The sequence below is a fragment of the Pongo pygmaeus genome, chromosome 10 (genome assembly GCF_028885625.2).
Source record: "Pongo pygmaeus isolate AG05252 chromosome 10, NHGRI_mPonPyg2-v2.0_pri, whole genome shotgun sequence".
NCBI classification, from domain to species: Eukaryota; Metazoa; Chordata; class Mammalia; order Primates; family Hominidae; genus Pongo; species Pongo pygmaeus.
The window spans coordinates 67121371-67139574 of record NC_072383.2 but is presented as its reverse complement, the minus strand read 5'-3'; the positions used below and the strand labels follow the sequence as shown (position 1 = coordinate 67139574).

General features: G+C 39.0%; 1 protein-coding gene across 4 annotated transcripts in view; it reads right to left on the bottom strand.

Annotated features, from left to right (window-relative positions):
* CPSF6 (cleavage and polyadenylation specific factor 6) overlaps positions 1-15355 on the bottom strand; it is a 30444-nt gene extending 15089 nt beyond the window's left edge. Inside the window, exons 1-3 of one of the 4 annotated variants that reach the window (XM_054443245.2) lie at positions 15165-15355; positions 3451-3660; positions 1636-1739 (exon numbers count right to left, since the gene is read on the bottom strand). In XM_054443245.2, the coding sequence (XP_054299220.1) occupies positions 1636-1739; positions 3451-3660; positions 15165-15224 (374 nt within the window). In that variant the 5' untranslated portion in view covers positions 15225-15355. The remainder of the gene's footprint in view (positions 1-1635; positions 1740-3450; positions 3661-15164) is intronic. The other 3 variants (XM_054443243.2, XM_054443244.2, XM_054443242.2) reach the window with 3 other exon arrangements.
* Between the last annotated feature and the right edge of the window lie 2849 nt (positions 15356-18204).

Below are 18204 nucleotides of genomic sequence, written 5' to 3'. Positions count from 1 at the left end.
AACTTAAGCTCTTTTCTCCCTAATGTTCAACATGATCTTTTAAACTATACTTCTTATTCTAGTCAACAAGTTCTGCTGTTTGCACCAGGATTATCTTGGGTCACAACATTTATAAAAAACTAAATTAATTTAACAAATATTTATTAAGCACCACTTCTTATATGCAAGGTACCATTCTAGAGCTGGAGATGTAACAGAGAACAAAACAGAATCTCTGTTCTCATTAAGCTTAAAGGCTTGGAAGAGGAGACAACAAACGAGTAAAATATATCAGAGTGGAAATAAAGAAAACAGGATAGGAAGGTGCTACTTTGCACAAGGTGGTCATGGAAGAAAACTCTTAAAACAGTCTGAGTCCTGAATGAAGTGAAAGAGTAAGCCATGTAGATATTTGAGGGGGAAAAGTAAACCAAGAAGAGAAAACAGCTAAAGGTCCTAGGTAGGAATTGGTCTGGCAAACAGCAAAGAGACTAATGTGGCTGAAAAAGAGTGGTAGGATAGGGTTAGAAAGGTGGTAGGAAAACAGACCAGAAAGTACCTTGTAGACAATGGTAAAGAATGAGACAGACAGGAAGCCATGAGAAGATTGAGCAGAATGTCATTTTTTTAAGAACTTCTATTATGTGGAGTACAGACTGTAGGGGGCAGTCTATACTTCCAGTTAGGAAGCTACTGCCAAAGTTTAAGTGAGAGATGATAGTGGCTTTGACCAAGTGGTATAACTGAAGTTAGCGAGAAGTGTTCAGACTCTGCATACATTTTGAAAATATTCTCAGTTTAGTATAAATTGGTATAACCTTCTAATATAAGTAAGCAATATATGAAATAAGCATATTCTTTATCATTGTGCATCTAACGATTTATCCTTAAAAGAAAATCCAAAATCCGTACCAAAAGACTTATATAAAATGATGTCTGCTGCAACATTATTTACAAAAGGCAAAAGTGGAAACCACCACGATAACCAAAAATAAGAAAGGTAAATTACAGTAGCATACCAGGTATGATGCAAAAGAATTAGACATTAGAGAAGATGTGTATTTATTTTTATTTCTTGTATCAAACATATAAACACATGAATTATAATTCCATTATTTATTTATTTATTTATTTTTAGGAAAAAGCCCAAAAGAATCTTCACTAAAATGTTAAAAGTAAACATCAATGAATTGTAGGATAGTGGCATTTTATTTTCTTACTTTTAAATATCTGTATTTATAATGTTCTCATGCTGATGCTATCTCACTTGTATAGTTTAGCAGTGAAATAAAGCAAAACATCCATGTAACACACATTATTCAGTTGCCTATCTTCTGCCATCTCTTAATCACAGGGAGAGTAATGGTTCTTAAACTGTCATTTCAACAACCATTTCAACCATAGACAGAGAAAATTTGGGAAAAATAGAAAATAAATCTGTCCGCATTTCCACTCTACTGGTTTTAGTGTGTTAGGTAATAGGGTACATAAAATGAAAAGTATCAATCTTTGCCCAAGAACCTCCTTCCAATGTAAACAATCATGTGTTGTTTGTATACATGTGTATACATGTGTAATTAACATTAACTTAAAGGAAAGTTAACTTGTAAAAACTGTATCACTAGCTACTAAATCAAAAAGAAAAAAAAAACTTACCCCTTTGACTGGCCATTTGCCCGATTTTCAAAAAATTTTATCTCCAAAATATCATTTACTCCCAAAGAATGAACTGCTTCAGTTAAGTCTTCATCTGTTGTCCACTGCAAGATATTTTCCCCCTCATTAACCATTAAAATATAACCAAGATTTTTATTATCCCAGTTTAGTTTTTAAGGGGAAATTTGAGACATAAAAGAGAAAATAAATGCTGAGTGCAAATCTAAGTCTAGTTACGGCCAGTCAGGCTCCAATTTTTAAACAGCACAAAAAACATCTGGGAACCTAACTTCATTCCCTGATAAGTATTTCAGAAACTAGAAGGTATATACCCTTGGGGTTACAATAGGATTTGACTCTCAAGAGTTTCTGGTCCCTTACAGCTTTAAACTGCTATGATTTTAAATTGTGAATAAAACCAATTTCACTTCCTCCCATTAAAGGAAAGTATTTTGAATTTCACCTTGTTTTTAAATTAAAATGCAGATAAGAAAAAACTAACATGTATTTAATATCTACCATATACTTTATGTATCAACTATTTAACTCTTATAACAACCATATAAGCCCTATTATTATCCCCATTTTACACGTGATACAATAGATGTTAAAGAGCTTGCCCCAGGTCACAAAACTAATAATAGATGGTGGAGCTAAGATCCAAATATTTACTTAGCAACCATACTTTCATAACTACACTGCTACTGTCTCCAATTTTATAGAATCTCAGACTGGGTGGTGGGAGATCTGTTACATTTAGTTTTAAAAGAAATGTAAATAGGCTCGGCACCATAATCCTAGCACTTTGAGAGCTTGGTTAGGAGGATTACTTGAGGCCAGGAATTTGAGGCCAGCCTGAAGCAATATAGCAAGAAGTCAGCTCTACAAAAGGGTTTTGTTTTGTTTTGTTTTTAATTAGCCAGGCGGAGTGACACATGCCTGTGGTCTTAGCTACTTGGAGGCTGACACAGGAGAATCACTTGAGCCCAGGAGTTTGAGGCTTCAGTGAGCTATGATTACACCACTGCACTCCAGCCTGGGTGACAGTTTTGCAAATTCTGTCTCCCCCCGAAAAAAAGAAATGTAAATAAAACGTTTAAAAATACAGTGTTATTAAGGAAATGCAAGGGTGCCAAGTTTTATTGATTTTTGGATATACGAGTTTTTAGCTTTCAAGCATACATATAACTAAGTAGAAATATAAACATTCTATAGGACTATTTTAATGACACTTAAGATGTAATATTAATAAAAAATAAATATACATATGTGCATTTAATGAAGCTCTAAATCAATAATCTTAGTCTCATGACAACCCAAATTAAAATATAATACATACAGCAGTGCTTCTATAAATCAGATTTCAAATTTAAGGGCAGAAATAAAACTCAAATTTGTAACACAAATTAAATAATGGACACTATTTTTAAACCAGGAGTGATACTATGTCTCTTTCCTTTTACACTTGAATCCTGGTTTGAGACCCCATGTGAGCATTATTTTTAGTGAAACTGGGCTAGCTGAAGCAAGGTAAAGTGGTAGCATAAAAAAGGTAACTGAAGACAAAACTAATTTAACTATATTTAACTAGTATCTCCACCAAGAAAAGTTGAATGACCACAAAACTCAAAACTAGAAGAATTCGAATTAATGATGTTGCAAAGATATTTGTATTTCCCTCCTCATTGGACAAGCAAACACATATAGAAAAACACAGTAACATCAAACTTACAAAAATCTGGAGAAAAACATTAATTACTAGAGCAGTTCAAAATCAATTACCAATAATTTAATTCTTGTATTAACTTCACTTACCCATGTTAGATTTCCAATATATAATGCAATTCTCTTTCCAGTATACGTATAGACAACATTTGGTGCTGCTCCTTTACCCACATCATCACCAACAGTTGGTGGGAGAGTATCCATGTAATCCCGGTCTTCTGGGGCATCTCCATTATTTGCAGATGGAGATATGACATCGTCATACAAATCTATCTGATCATGCCCACCATATTCAGCTTCCTGAGATACAGAAATAATGCTCTAGATTATACAAAAGTCAAAATACTACTAAAATAGATTTGAATACAAATTCAACTTTTTGTTTTAAAAATCTGATAGAAAAAGGCCAAGGATTGCTCTAGATTATACAAAAGTCAAAATACTACTAAAATAGATTTGAATACAAATTCAACTTTTTGTTTTAAAAATCTGATAGAAAAAGGCCAAGGATTTCAGTACAAATCTTTTTCCACTTTATGCAACAGATGTATTCTTGAACAGGCCTAAAAAGTGAATTTCTTGCCGGGAGTGGTGGCTCACACCTGTAATCCCAGCACTTGGGAGGCGGAGGCAGGTGGATCACTTGAGTTCAGGAGTTCGAGACCAGCCCAGCCAACCAACATGGTGAAGCCCTGTCTCTACTAAACATACAAAAATTAGCCAGGCATGGTGGCGCACGCCTGTAATCCCAGTTACTCAGGAGGCTGAGGCAGGAGAATCGCTTGAACCTGGGAGGCAGAGGTTGTAGTGAGCCAAGATCGTGCCATTGTACTCCAGCCCGGGCAACAGAGCGAGACTTCATCTCAAAAAAAAAAAAAAAAAGTGAGTTTCCTTTATTTCTTTTTTTTTTTTTTTTTTTTTGTACAGACCAGGTCTTGCTACATTGTCCACGCTAGTTTTGAACTCCTGAGTTCAAGCAATCCTCCTGCCTCGGCCTCCCAAAGTGTTGGGATTATAGGCTTGAGCCACTGCACCCAGCCTAGTTAATTTCTATATAATGAATCCCACTTTTCCACTGATATTTATTATAATATAAAAAATAAGTTCTTTTGGAAAAAGACATGGAAACAAAATAAGTAACACGAAACTTTCCTTTCCTTGGAAATACTCTTAACCAGAAGTAATAACACACGAATGCAAATAGACAAGTTTTTTTTAAACTGACATTAGAAAAATCACCCCAAAATCAAAAGCCATTATATCTTTAATATACGACCACAGAAAAACAGTTATTATTTTCTACAGTATTCCGATCTTGTTTTCCAACCTTGAGGAAGCTACCAGTATTAAAAAAAAGCGTAGTGAGCTGAGCCATAAAAGAAGAAATATGGGTATGTAAATAATTCAAAATGTCATAATAAATGAACAAGGTAAAGAGAAATAAATGAAATACATGTAGAATGATCCAAATTAATTATCTTGCAAGTTGTATCATTCTCAGTGAACAAAGAGCTAATGCTTACCTGAATTCTTAGTTATCTAGTCAAGCAAATTAGCAAGAGAAAAGCAACAGACAACAAAACAAAGAGTATAGTAAAGCTTTGGCACTGTCACCAGCAGAATTAAAGCAATGCTACTGGGTGTCACTTACATGCCTAAATGATAATCAGGGAAAAGGAAAACTAAAATGAAACAGAAACAGGAGCAGGAAAAAAAATAGAAGAGGGTTCAGTTTGTAACTAAGTACATGAAAAATGAAATGTAGGTAAAAGCAGAACACTCAACACTATTTAATTGCCTTTGATAACCATTACTAGACCATAAGCTTGACTAAGCCTGTAGCACAGGAAAATCTCCATTTTTATCTTCTACTCTCCCTTTCCACAACTAAGTACTTGTATTAGTGTGAACCATTTTATTCTTATGACATAGAACATTCGACATAAGGAAAAAGACAATTATAAGATAACCTGAAAGTTCAGACATAACTTACAGATTCTTCCGTTAATACAATTTACTAAAGAACTATACAAATGGCACATGTGGAGGAGCTAAAGGTTTTAGGGACTATTAGCCAAAACAGTCCCTAAATGGATAGAGAATGACCCAGAGAAAAGCATTTGTTATATGATAAACAGAGCAACAAGATATTATGGGCCCGGGCTACTGTTTTGCTATTTAAAAGGGAGCCAGAATAAGATATTTTATTTATTTTGTATTTTTTTATTTTAATTTTTATTTATTTATTTTTTTTGAGATGGAGTCTTGCTCTGTCACCCAGGCTGGAGAGCAGTGGCGCGATCTTGGCTCACTGCAAGCTCCGCCTCCTGGGTTCACGCCATTCTCCTGCCTCAGCCTCGCGAGTAGCTGGGACTACAGGCGCCCGCTACCACGCCCAGCTAATTTTTTGTATTTTTAGTAGAGACAGGGTTTCACCGTGTTAGCCAGGATGGTCTCAATCTCCTGACCTCGTGATCCGCCCACCTTGGCCTCCCAAAGTGCTGGGATTACAGGTGTGAGCCACCACGCCCGGCCCAGAATAAGATCTTTTTAAAAGAAAAAGAAAAAAGCCTAGAAGGGGAAATATCATTTATATACATAAATAAAGGGACCTCAAGTAATCATCAGGTAACCGTCTATGTAATTAATGACTTATCCAATTTACTAGTTACAGAATCTTTACATACCAATTTTACTTGTTATGAGGTAGAATATCTGTAAGACTTATTTAATAAGGGGTCTGGGATCTCAAGGTTAAATCAGAACAAAGCTAAATTTAACAAAGGGCAGAAACTAAGTCCACAAGTCACCAAATAATGCCATAATTTTATTCTGTTTGTACAGCAATACTAAAATAATCTTTAAGAAATGAGTTTTTGTTAAACAAAGTAACATGCTCAAATTGCAATGACCACAGAAATTAGGAAAAAAGAGGGTAAGTTTTGTTATGAAGTTTCAGTGTAGCTGAAGCTTCAGGCGGTGTGGCTGCAGCAGTAGTTCCATGCACTTAACATACTAAAAAGTTTCCCACAAGGGGTGTTGGGCACTTTAAACTCTCTTGCAATCCGGTTCTGAACATCAAGTAGAATTATTAATATTATTCAAAGGGAGTTGAGTTTCCATCCTCCTCAGCAGAAACTATAATCACAATATATGGTCTGAGGGAAAGTAAAAAAGAATGGAAGGGTTATTAACAGCACGACTAAATGTATTTTTAAATTTACACTTTCACTTACATAAATAGGTGAACAGATTCTTTGTTTTCTTCTATTAGCTACAAACCTGCGAAAATGTTTACGTAAGTAGACAAAAAATTTACAAGCATAATTGCAGCTACACTAACCTGGTACATCACAATCACTTACTATTTTTGTCCATCCATGAATTCCTATGTTGACACAAACCAATTTTCCATATTGATATGATTCTACCAATATTTAGGATCAGCCATTTTGTCTGGTAGTTGTACTGCTTCCAAGTGGTTGTAGTAGGATCCTAATTAAGACCACGGTCCTGGGGTTTGATCTCCATGTGGACTAGTTAGCTTCTCTCTGTTCCAAGGCCACAGCCTGTACACTTAGCCCCAATGGTATACATTTAAACTTTGTGAAAAAACATAATGAATCTGAATACATTTGCTGCCATTACTAAAAATGAAACTCAAAGCACACTCTTTCGTAGTATCAGTAACCTTCCTTTTAATCAGCTTCATATCACATCAATCCTCCAGAGTAAAAAAAATACAGAACACACTGAACTTTGTTCTTACTTCATAAAGTGAGAAAATATGCGTGATGTTTGCATGAGAAATTATGCAAAATGTATATCACACGTCATATATAAAGCTCTGTGAGCCTACTGAACAAACTAAAAAAAAGGTTTCCAGTTTGTCAAAGAAATATTTAACAGTATCATTTTTTATTACATGAAGGGTCTTTTCAATTATTACTTTTAATTTTAATGGCATTCAAAAACAAGAAAATATCAACATCATTCCTCTAATTATCTTTGATACCAAATGCTGCCCAATCTTATCTGCTGTTCATAGTAGCTAGCTATCTACGTTACATAAAGCTTGGAATAAACAACAGCTCTTAGGGTTTGTTTAAGAAAAAAAAAAACTCACTCATTTTTTTCATTCCCTACCATTCTAAATCACTACAATCATTCTTCAGACAAGGTATTCTCTCAACATTTTACACAAGATATGCTCTACATGATATACAAATACCTGTTGCCAAGCCAGAGAAAATGGACGGTAAAATGACCAAAATCCTATTAGTTCCCTTAAAGTAAGGCTTCTCAACCTTTTCATTATCCCTGTCTCCTCCCTCCCTTCAAGAAGTTACTTTTAGACATTTTTTCCCTAATTACCCCTCTTACAATTTTAATATCACAGATATACAATACATACTGTATACCACTATCGGGATGAACTTGTTAGCTGTCAAAATATTCATCATTCTCCCTGACACGCCTGACATTTTTTTGATGGTTCTAAAATTACAGTAATATCATTCGAGGCTAGGCACGGTGGTTCATGCCTGTTAATCCCACCACTTTGGGAGGCCAAGGCAAGAGGATCCCTTGAGCCCAGGAGTCTAAGACCAGCCTGGGCAACTTAGGAAGATCCCATCTCTACCATAAAAATATATAAATATATATAAAATTTGTGCATTATATGATACTATCAGTAAATGCACAGCAAAGGCCACTTGTTTCAAAGCCTATTTTAAATTATTTCCATTTAGAGAAATATATGAAGGGGGAAAGTTACATTTTGCATTTACAAAATATATCCTACACCTAGGAAGAGAAATACTAGTATGCAAAATCCAATAGCAGATAACCTAATGCATATATTTTTAAAGAAAATATATCATTTTCTGGTTTTATCTAATTATGTTCTCAGTAGGTATTAAAACTGGCTAGTAATCCCTGTAAAAATCCCTTCCTTAAATAATGGTAAGGAATTTGGTACTAAAAATATGCCACAGAAACCACAGTGGACAATTCACAGGCAACTAAATTAACTGCACCCATAAATAACAAAATAGAGAAGAGTTCTAGCTTCCCTGAACATTTCTATCCATTTTTCTGAATCAATTCTACCTAGCTCATTCTCAACCTGACAGCTTTATTTCAGATGGTTTTCCAGTAAACATAAATAAATCATAAACAACATTTCTCTGATATTTGTCCAAGAAACTTATATTCATTAACTGGCTCAACAATTGGCTAGAATACATACATAATGACTGAACGTAAAGCAAAATGAGTCACGACATAAAAACTGATTTATTGGATGTCCAGGTCCGTAACTCCTAAGTGAATTCTTTGTTCCAACTACCGCCTCTATACACCTCCATTCTTTTAAAAGTAATTAATCTATTTTTGTGTGTGACAAAGTCTCGCTCTGTCACTCAGGGTGGAGTACAGTGGCCTGATCTCAGCTCACTGCAGTCTCTGCCTCCCAGGTTCAAGCAATTCTCCTGCCTCAGCCTCTGAAGTAGCTGGAATTACAGGTGTGCACTATCATACCTGGCTAAATTTTGTATTTTTAGTAGAGACATGGGTTTCGCCATGTTGGCCAGGCAGGTCTCAAACTCCTGACCTCAAGTGATCCGCCTACTTCAGACTCCCAAACTGCTGGAATTATAGGCATGAGCCACCGCAACTGGCCTACACTTCCATTTTAAAGCTGGGTGGCCAGATTACTAAATTTGTGCTATTGGTGACTGCCTGACAGAGCAGAAACTAAATTCCACATTAAGAGTTTCTGACTCCCAAACAAGCAACAAAATACACTACTTCAATGCACGCAGTGTAAGTTTCCCTAAAGTTCACAGAATCTTTTTGACTTTCCTCTCCAGATCAACAAAACTCTACACGTAAAACATAAAAGAATGGTAACTACAATATAGGACCTGTCAGTGTGCTATAATTATAGTAGTCCCCTCTTATCTGAGAGGGATATGTTCCAAGACCCCCAGTGGATGCCTAAAGCCACGGAAAGCAAGGAACCCTACATATACTATGTTTTTCCTTATACATACCTATGATAAAGTTTAATTTATAAAGTAGGCACTGTAAAAAATAACTAATAAAAAAACAATTTAGTCATGCATGACAATGTTTTGGTCCAGGAGGTCAGATTATAATGCAGCTGAAAAATTACTATTGTTTAGTGATCTTAGCCCAATGCATGCCTCACATGTTTGGGCTGGTAATGCTGGTGTAAACAAACCTACTGTGCTCTCAGTCATATAAAAGAATAGCACATACAATTATGTACAGTACACAATACTTGACAATAAGCAACTGTGTTACTGGTTTATGTATTTATTATACCATACTTTTTTGTTTTTACACTTTTTTTTTTTTTTTTTAAATAGAGACGGAGTTTTGACATGTTGGCCAAGCTGGTCTCGAACTCCTGGCCTCAAGCAATCTGCCGCCTCAGGCTCCCAAAGCACTGGGATTACAGGTGTGAACCACCACACCAAGGCCAACTATACCATACTTTTAATCATTATGTTAGAGTGTACTCTTCCTACTTCAAAAAGTTAACTGTAAAACAGCCTCAGGCAAGTCAGTCCTTCACGAGTATTACAGAAGAAAGCAGTTATCCTAGCAGATGACAGTCCATGCATCTTACTGCCCCCGAAGACCTTTCCAGTGGGACAAGATGCAGAGATGGAAGATAGTCATATTGATAATTCTGACCCTGTGCAGGCCTAGGCTAATGTGTGTGTGTCTTAGTTTTTAACAAAAGCTTAAAAAAAAAAAAAAAAAAAAAAAGACCAGGTGCGGTCGTTCATGCCTGTAATTCCAGCCTCCTTTGGGAGGCTGAGGCAAGAGGATCACATGAGGCCAGGAGTTTGTGAGACCTGTGCAACACAGTAAGACCTTGTTTCTTCTAAAATAAAATTAATTTTAAAAGTTAAAAAAAAAATTTAATAAAAAAAAGTTTAAGCCCGGTGTGGTGGCTCACACCTGTAATCCCAGCGCTTTGGGAAGCCAAGGCAAGAGGATCACTTGAGGTCCAGGAGTTCAAGACCAGCCTGGCCAACATGGTGAAACCTCGTCTTTTACTAAAAATACAATAATTAGGCAGGCATGGTGGGGAGTGCCTGTAATCCCAGCTGAGGCAGGAGAACTGCTTGAACCCAGGAAGCAGAGGTTGCGGTGAGCCAAGATCGTGCCACTGCACTTCAGCCTGGGCGACAGAGCAAGGCTCCATCTCAAAACAAAACAAAAAAAAGAAGTTTATAGAATAAGCATATAAAGAAAATATTTTATATAGTTATACAATGTGTTTGTATTTTAAACTGTTATTATTGAAGAGTCCAAGTTTATAAAGCAAAAACGGGCCAGTCACAGTGGCTCGCGCCTGTAATCCCAACACTTTGGTAGGTCAAAGCAGGAAGACAGCTTGAGCCCAGAAGTTGGAGACTAGCTGGGACCTCATCCCTACAAAAAAATTAGAAATTAGCCAGGCATGGTGGCACATGCCTGTAGTCTCAGCTGCTCTGGAGGCTAAGACAGGAGGACTGCTTGAGCCTGGGAGATAAAGGCTGCAGTGAGCCACAATTGCACCACTGCACTCCAGACTGGATGACAGTGAGAAAATGTCTCAATCAATCAAGTGAAAACATTACAGTAAGCTAAGGTTAATGTATTATTGAAGAAAAAAGTTTAAATAAATTTAGTGTAGCCTGAGTGTACTGTACAATGTTTATGAAGTCTACAGCAGCGTAACGTCCCAGATCTTCGCATTCACCCACCACTCACTTGCTGACTCTCCCAGAGCAACTTCCAGTCATGCAGGTTCCTTTCATGAGTGCCCTACACAAGTGTGCCACTTTTTATCCTTTATGCCAAGATTTTCACTTACCTTTTCTGTTTAGATATATTAGATACACAAATACCACTGTGTTACAACTGCCTACAGTATTCAGTACAGTAATATGTTGTACAAGTTTGTAGCCTAGGAGCAACAGGCTACACCATATAGCCTACATGTGTAGTAGACTGTACCTTCCAGGTTTGAAATGCAAAAGCACTCTATGATCACAAATGACAAAAGCACCTAAGATGGACTTCTCAGAACATACCGCCATCGTGAAGCGACACATGATTGTAGAAGAGTTTACTGTCATAAAAGTTAGCTAAATATAGTATCTCTCAAACTACCTTACTGTATGTAATATTTTCAGACCTCAGAACCACGAGTAACTGAAACCACAGAAAGTGGAACTGTGGATACGTGTGCACTACTGTATGTAGGTATCTCTCAGCTCCTCTACAGTGTACTCTAAGGGTAGAGACTACCTAAACTTTGTATCCTTGTTGGCACATAACAGACACTCAAGAAATGTATTTTGAACAATTCAATTTTTTTTTTTTGAGACAGGGTCTTGCTGGAGTGCAGTGGCCCGATCTTGGCTCACTGCAACCTCTGCCTCCCAGGTTCAAGCAATTCTCCTGCTTAGCTTACCGATTAGCTGGGATTACAGGCAGGCACCACCATACTCGGTCGATTTCTGTATTTTGATAGAGATGGGGTTTCACCATGTTGGCCAGGCTGGTCTGCAACTTCTGACCTCAAGTGATCTGCCCACCTCGGCCTCCCAAAGTGCTGGTATTACAGGCGTGAGCCACCACACTCGCCCTAAACAATTCAACTTTTAAATTATTTAGTTTTGGCCAGAATTTTAAAATCTACAATTACTAAATATTGGGCTAGTAATTACTACACTTGAGTATAAATCCAGTTTAAACTGAGTTGATACGCTATTGAGTGTGAGACAGAATCACTTTCTTCTCAACTTCAAGTAATAGGGAGGTTTGGAAGATGTTCAAATTCCCCTTCCAACTGTTCTCAACTTGGTGACATCCAAAGATCTCTAAGAACTAAAGAGAACCCATAAGGAGTAGCCAGTCCCTTGTGCCTCCTCCCCCTTCATTCTCCATTCTTAAGTTCACCTGGTGAAGAAAGGAACTCTATTAGAGCTTCACTAACTTATTCTCAATCTATCCCCAAATTAGTTTCTGCTAAGACTGTTCAATGCCTCACTTTTTTCTACTTCAATAGATGCAAAAATCACTTTTTGAAATAATACTGTGCCTTACCAAAATACAAAAAAGCTTCATAAAAGTATGACATTTAAAATAGAAGACTCAGCAGGATACAGACAAAAAATAGTAGAAAATGGAAATAAAGACTATCCCGAATTTCAAAGTATACAAATCCAATTAGAACTGCAGTTTACACTGGAAAACAAAGATTTTTTTTTTAATGTTTACAACAGCTTTGAAGCCAAAGTAAGTCAAAACTGGCTAATACTTAGTATTTTACTCAACGACAATAAAACAAGAGTTCTAGTCTACTATAGCAACTAGTAGAAATAAGGTCACCAGCTAGTAAAGATTCAATCAGTTGTAAATTATTTTGTGGTTGCCTCTAATTCTGGTAAGATTTTGGAAAAATATTTCAATGATAGTAACATATTTTTAAAAACAGGATAAGCTCTGAAAATAACCAACTATCCTTTTGTGACCTTTTTTTTTTTTTGGTACAGAAACTACCACAGCAAGAAGTGGTAATGTAAAAGGATATACAAATCAATCAATCATTGATTGGCCAATGATATGCAAAGTAGCAAAAACAATGCCTCTATTTATCCTCGCCATTAATCTATTCAAACATATAAAGATTTTACTGGTAAAATTATACAACTGTGTTAGACGTAATGCGGTAGGTACCTTACACAAATCATTGAAAAGTTACATTTAAAAGGAGTCCCTCATTGGGTCCACAAAACTAATCTCTTTTTACCTCGTGCCCAGTCAGCACTTGCTACTGCACAGGGATAAGAATCCACCCAGCTATCTAGATAAGGGAGATGTCCCTCTCAAATTAAGTATGCAGAAGCCTAAAAATACTTCATTAAGAGGTACTGAAAAAAGCTTAACTTCTAAAATTGCGACCCAATTCTTCTCTTATTGTGCATAGAAAGGTGAACCAATGTATTATCTTGTAAGTAAAGCTAATAAAGGCAGTCTTGAACACTTAATCGTTGTTCCTTGCAGTTACAACCCTCTTTTAAACGCAATGTTATATTCATTTGATAAATGAAAGGAAAAAAATTTCCTAGAGGTCTTATAAGCGTTAAAATCTGTGTTGCACTCGAGGAATGTATCTGATTTGTAATGGACACAACTCAAGTATTATTATTTAAAACACAAGCACAATTTTAAAAAGACAAAGATTTAAAAACTTAACCTTTGATTACAATGTATTACATTTAAACAAATTCAGTCTTTAACTGAGTAGCAAACATTTAAAGCCAACTGGTATTTTTCTGTTTTCTAATATTTAAACCAAAGGCACAAAGTCATTCCTGAAAAATAAAACAGTAAATATCTCTAGAGTTTCTTTGTTTTTTAAAAAGCCTGAGCAACTAGTCACGAATATGATGGGTAATGGAGGAGGGAAAAAACCACATTAGCCAGTATTATTTTATTAAGCTTCTCGTAAGGACCTGGGAAATACAAAAAAATAAAGCTTTTAGGAACACTGCAGTTAAGCACAATTTAATTGTTTTAAATGTGTTACTACATAAAATGCAGTAGATACGAACAGCAGGTTCAAACCTTAAACGTCACTACTCTAGCAACAAATGACATCTTTTACAAGGATGCCCATTAACAGACATCACAGCTCCGCGTTACCTCTAAGCAACGTCGTTCAGGAAAACCTTGCATTCTCACTTTCGCTCAACCTTTCAAAAGGTAACGCAGGGCCGGGGGGGTGGGGGTGGGTGGATTTAACACTGTTTTCGAAAATAGGGTCTTATCTATAACTCTTTATTTTTAAACCACATCATAAGGATTTGGGGTGAACGTTCTTTCATTTTAATCACTATGAGATCTGTGGGTGAGCTAACATCTTTTTCTTCCATTCAACCATCGCGCTTCCAATTCTTCCTTTTGGTCCCTGGCCACTCATCTTCACAGGTATTTTCATCACAAAGCCCAACAACGACTGGGCTTCAAAGCACTGCAAGCCCTGGATTAATGAGGCAGGACCAGCGCACCGACTTTTATATGTGGCTCCAAAAGTCAAAGGACTTGTTGCAAATGAGCCCGCACCTCAGTCGCCTTCAGAAAGTGTGAGGGGAGGAGGAAGGCGCCACGCCGAAACCTGTCGCAAACCCGAGGAGGGCGGCCCCGGGGACTGGGCGCGCGGGATACAAAGGGCCGTGAAAGCGGCCTTCCATGAGGCGACAGTGCGCGGGCACGGAGACAAAATGGAGCGATGGGAGAAATCGGAGCCCGAGCGGCAGCGGCGGGGAAGGGGCGGCGGCGGCGGGCACGCACCCCGCCAGGGCTTCCTCCTCCGGCCAGCGGCGGGGGAGGGGGCGCGGCGGCGGCCAGTTCTCTCCGCCGCTTACACGCGGCCCCACCGCCCGGGCCTAGCGCGGCGGGAAGCGCCAGCCGGGTGCCGCCAACAATAGGGAGCGAGGCACCGCCGGCGAGGGAGGAGCCGGCGGCAGCTGCACAGCGGCCCGCGTCCGCGCTCCGGACCCCGCGGCGGGTCGCCGCGCCCGCGGCCCGTGAAACGACGCGGTAGAACGAGGGGCGGGGGAGCGCCACGCCAGGGGTCGGCGGCGCGGCCCAGAGGCGGCAAGGGCGCACAGTCTGCAGTCGCTTCGGCTCGCGGCCGCAGCGGGCCCCGGGTCAGCGTCCCGGCCGCAGCGCCGCCCGCGTCGGCGGCGGGGACTTGGGCTCTCACGTACCTGGTTGAATTCTTCGCCGACATCCGCGTAAATGTCTATGTGGTCCACGCCGTCCGCCATCTTCCTTCAGCCTCGGCCGCCGCCGCCGCCGCCGCCGCCGCCTCCTCCTGCAGGTCCGCCCGCCGCGGCAGCAGCAGCGGATCTAGCGGCGGTGGGGGGGCGCTTGCGTCACTTCCGAGGCCCGAGGGATGGAGGCGCGGGCGACAGGGGCCGGCCGGGGGCGGGGACTCTGCAGCCCAGCCGCTCTGCTGGCTGAGGAAAGGCTGCGCCTCTGAGGGGCAGAGGACGTTTCTTTTGTGTCTGGGTGAGGCCCGGGAGTGGGGGGCCAATTTCTTTGTCCTAGTCGCGCATTCAGCTTAGCAGTGGGTCCCACCTGTTTCCACACACCGTCTTTTCACGTGGCCTCTGGCATACTCAAACGTTTTGTTAATATTTTCATTTATTCGTTTTTCTTATCTTTCTCACATCCAGGACTTTTAAAGGTGGAAGTTATCTGTCCGTGCTTAAATGCAAAGTGTAACCCCCGGGCATTCTGTGAGCGGCTTAAGACCAAAAACAATGTCTTGTTTCTGCATCCTCAGAGACCAGCAGAGTTTTATTTGCATCGTAAACGCTAGGTACCAGTCAGTGGTTATCTCTGCATGCTGTTTATGTTGCCATTTCCATCTCTAATCTTCGTGGGCTTCTTTCCCCCCACCTTCCTCTCGCATTCATTGCCATTCATTTTTTCTTCCTTAGATCTACAGTAGGTTGTCTCTGGCATAGTTCAGATGCTTCTAACATGAATGCAGTCATCTTAGAGCACACCCAAGAGAGTGGAGGTATCTTGAGGTCAGGGGGGCTTCTCTCTCAGAATCCTAGAATGTCCCAACGGGAAGGAAACTGGAAAGGTGTCCTTAGGTCCAAACATCTCATTTTACAGAAGAGAAGACTGAGGCCTAATAGAACCTAAGTGATTTAACTAGGTCACATGGCCAATAAAGGTAGGAACATTCAGCCACGATACTTTACTCAAAGATGTCTCTCCAGTTTGAAACCTTCCCCTCCATTCTTCATTTCTTTTTCACTCATTAAAAAATATACTATAGTAGAGCGTGTTTCCTGAGAAACTGGCCAGAAATCATTCATAGAATAACCCAAACAACATCTGTAAGGTTGGGCATCTCTAATCCAAAAATTTGAAATGCTCCAAAATCTGAAACTTTTTGCGCACTGACATGATGCCACAAGTGGAAAATTCCACACCTGATCTTATTTGCCAGGTCGCAGTCAAAAATGCAATCAAAACTTTGTTTCATGCACAAAATAACTAAAAGTATTGTATGAAATAATCTTCAGGCTGTGTGTATAAGGTATATGTGAAACATAAATGAATTTTGTTTAGACTTGGGTCCCATCTCCTAGATAATTTATGTATATGCAAATATTCCAAAATCCCCTCAAATCCAAGCATTTTTGCCTAAAAAAGACTCAATCTGCACTTGGTATGGTGGAAAAAGCATGGTTGCAGTCCTGGAGACCAGTCTGGTGATCTGGGTACCCATTTCTAGTCAGACGTTTTATCAGCTAGATGACCTCAGTCAAGTTTTCAACTCTCATATTCAATCTCAATCTTTAAAATCCAAGCAATAATATCTACCTCACCAAGGTTGAAGGTTGGTGATACTTTAAATTAGTTAATATGAGTTAATATGCAAAGTGCCCTGTCCTGTTCCAAGAATCAGTATTTAAATACTGATTCACTTTCTTTCATGGGGCATTATAGAAGTAAAGAGAAACTGAAGTTTAAAGATGAGAGTATTTTCTAGATTGGTGGTGTGGTAGAATAATGGCCCACCATAGATGTTCATATTCTGATCCCTGAAATCTGTGAATATGTTACCTTTGCAGCTATGATTAAGTTAAGGATCTTGAGGTAGGGATAGGGATACCTTGATTGTCCGGTAGGCTCAAAGTAATTGCAAGGGTCTTTAGAAGTGAAAGAGGGAAGCAATAGAATCAGAGAAGATGCAAGTGTTTCTATTGCAGTTTATTTTCTTTCAATACAATTAAAAACCATTCCAGTCAGCATGGTGGCTCATGCCTGTAATCTCAGAACTTTGGGATGCCGAGGAGGGAAAATTGCTTGAGCCCAGGAGTTTGAGACCAGCCTGGGCAACATAGGGATACCTTGTCTCTACAAAAAAATTAAAAAATTAGCCAGGCATAATGGCATGCACATGTAGTCCCAGCTACTCAGGAGGCTGAGGTGGGAGGATCACTTGAGACTGGGAGGTTGAGTCTGCAGTGAGCCATAATTGCACCACTGCACTCCAGCCTGGGTGACAGAGTGAGACCCTGTCCCTCCAAAAAAAAAAAAAATTATTTCAAGGCTCTGACTTCTATCGTTGTCTGTAAAAAGTCAGCTGTCAATTGACTATTGCCTCTTTGAAGTTAATTGGTCCTTTTTTTTCTGGTTGCTAAGATTTTTCTTAGATTTTAGTTCTCTGTTCTCTTACCATGTGTGCTTGGAAGTGTATTTCTTGTTATTTGTGATGCTTGGGATTCACTGAACCTCTTGAATATATAGATTGATGTGTTTCGTGAGTTCTGGAAAATTCTCAACCATTACCTCTTCCAATATTGTTTCTGCCTCCACTCTCTTCTCTCCTTCCCTGACTCCAATTAAATATATGTGGCTGGGCACAGTGGCTTATGCCTGTAATCTCAGCACTTTGGGAGGCTGAGGCAGGTGGATTGCCTGAGGTCAGGAGTTCAAGACCAGCCTGACCAACATGGTGAAACCCCATCTCTACTAAAAATACAAAATTAGCTGGGCATGGTGGCGCATGCTTGTAATCCCAGCTACTCAGGAGGCTGAGGCAGGAGAATCGCTTGAACCTGAGAGGCAGAGGTTGCAATGAGCCAAGATCACACCATTGCACTCCAGCCTGGGCAATAAGAGCAAAACTCCGTCTCAAAAAAAAAAAAAAAGAAATATATATATATATATATATATGCTACATATATTTTAATATATAATATATATGCCATATATTTT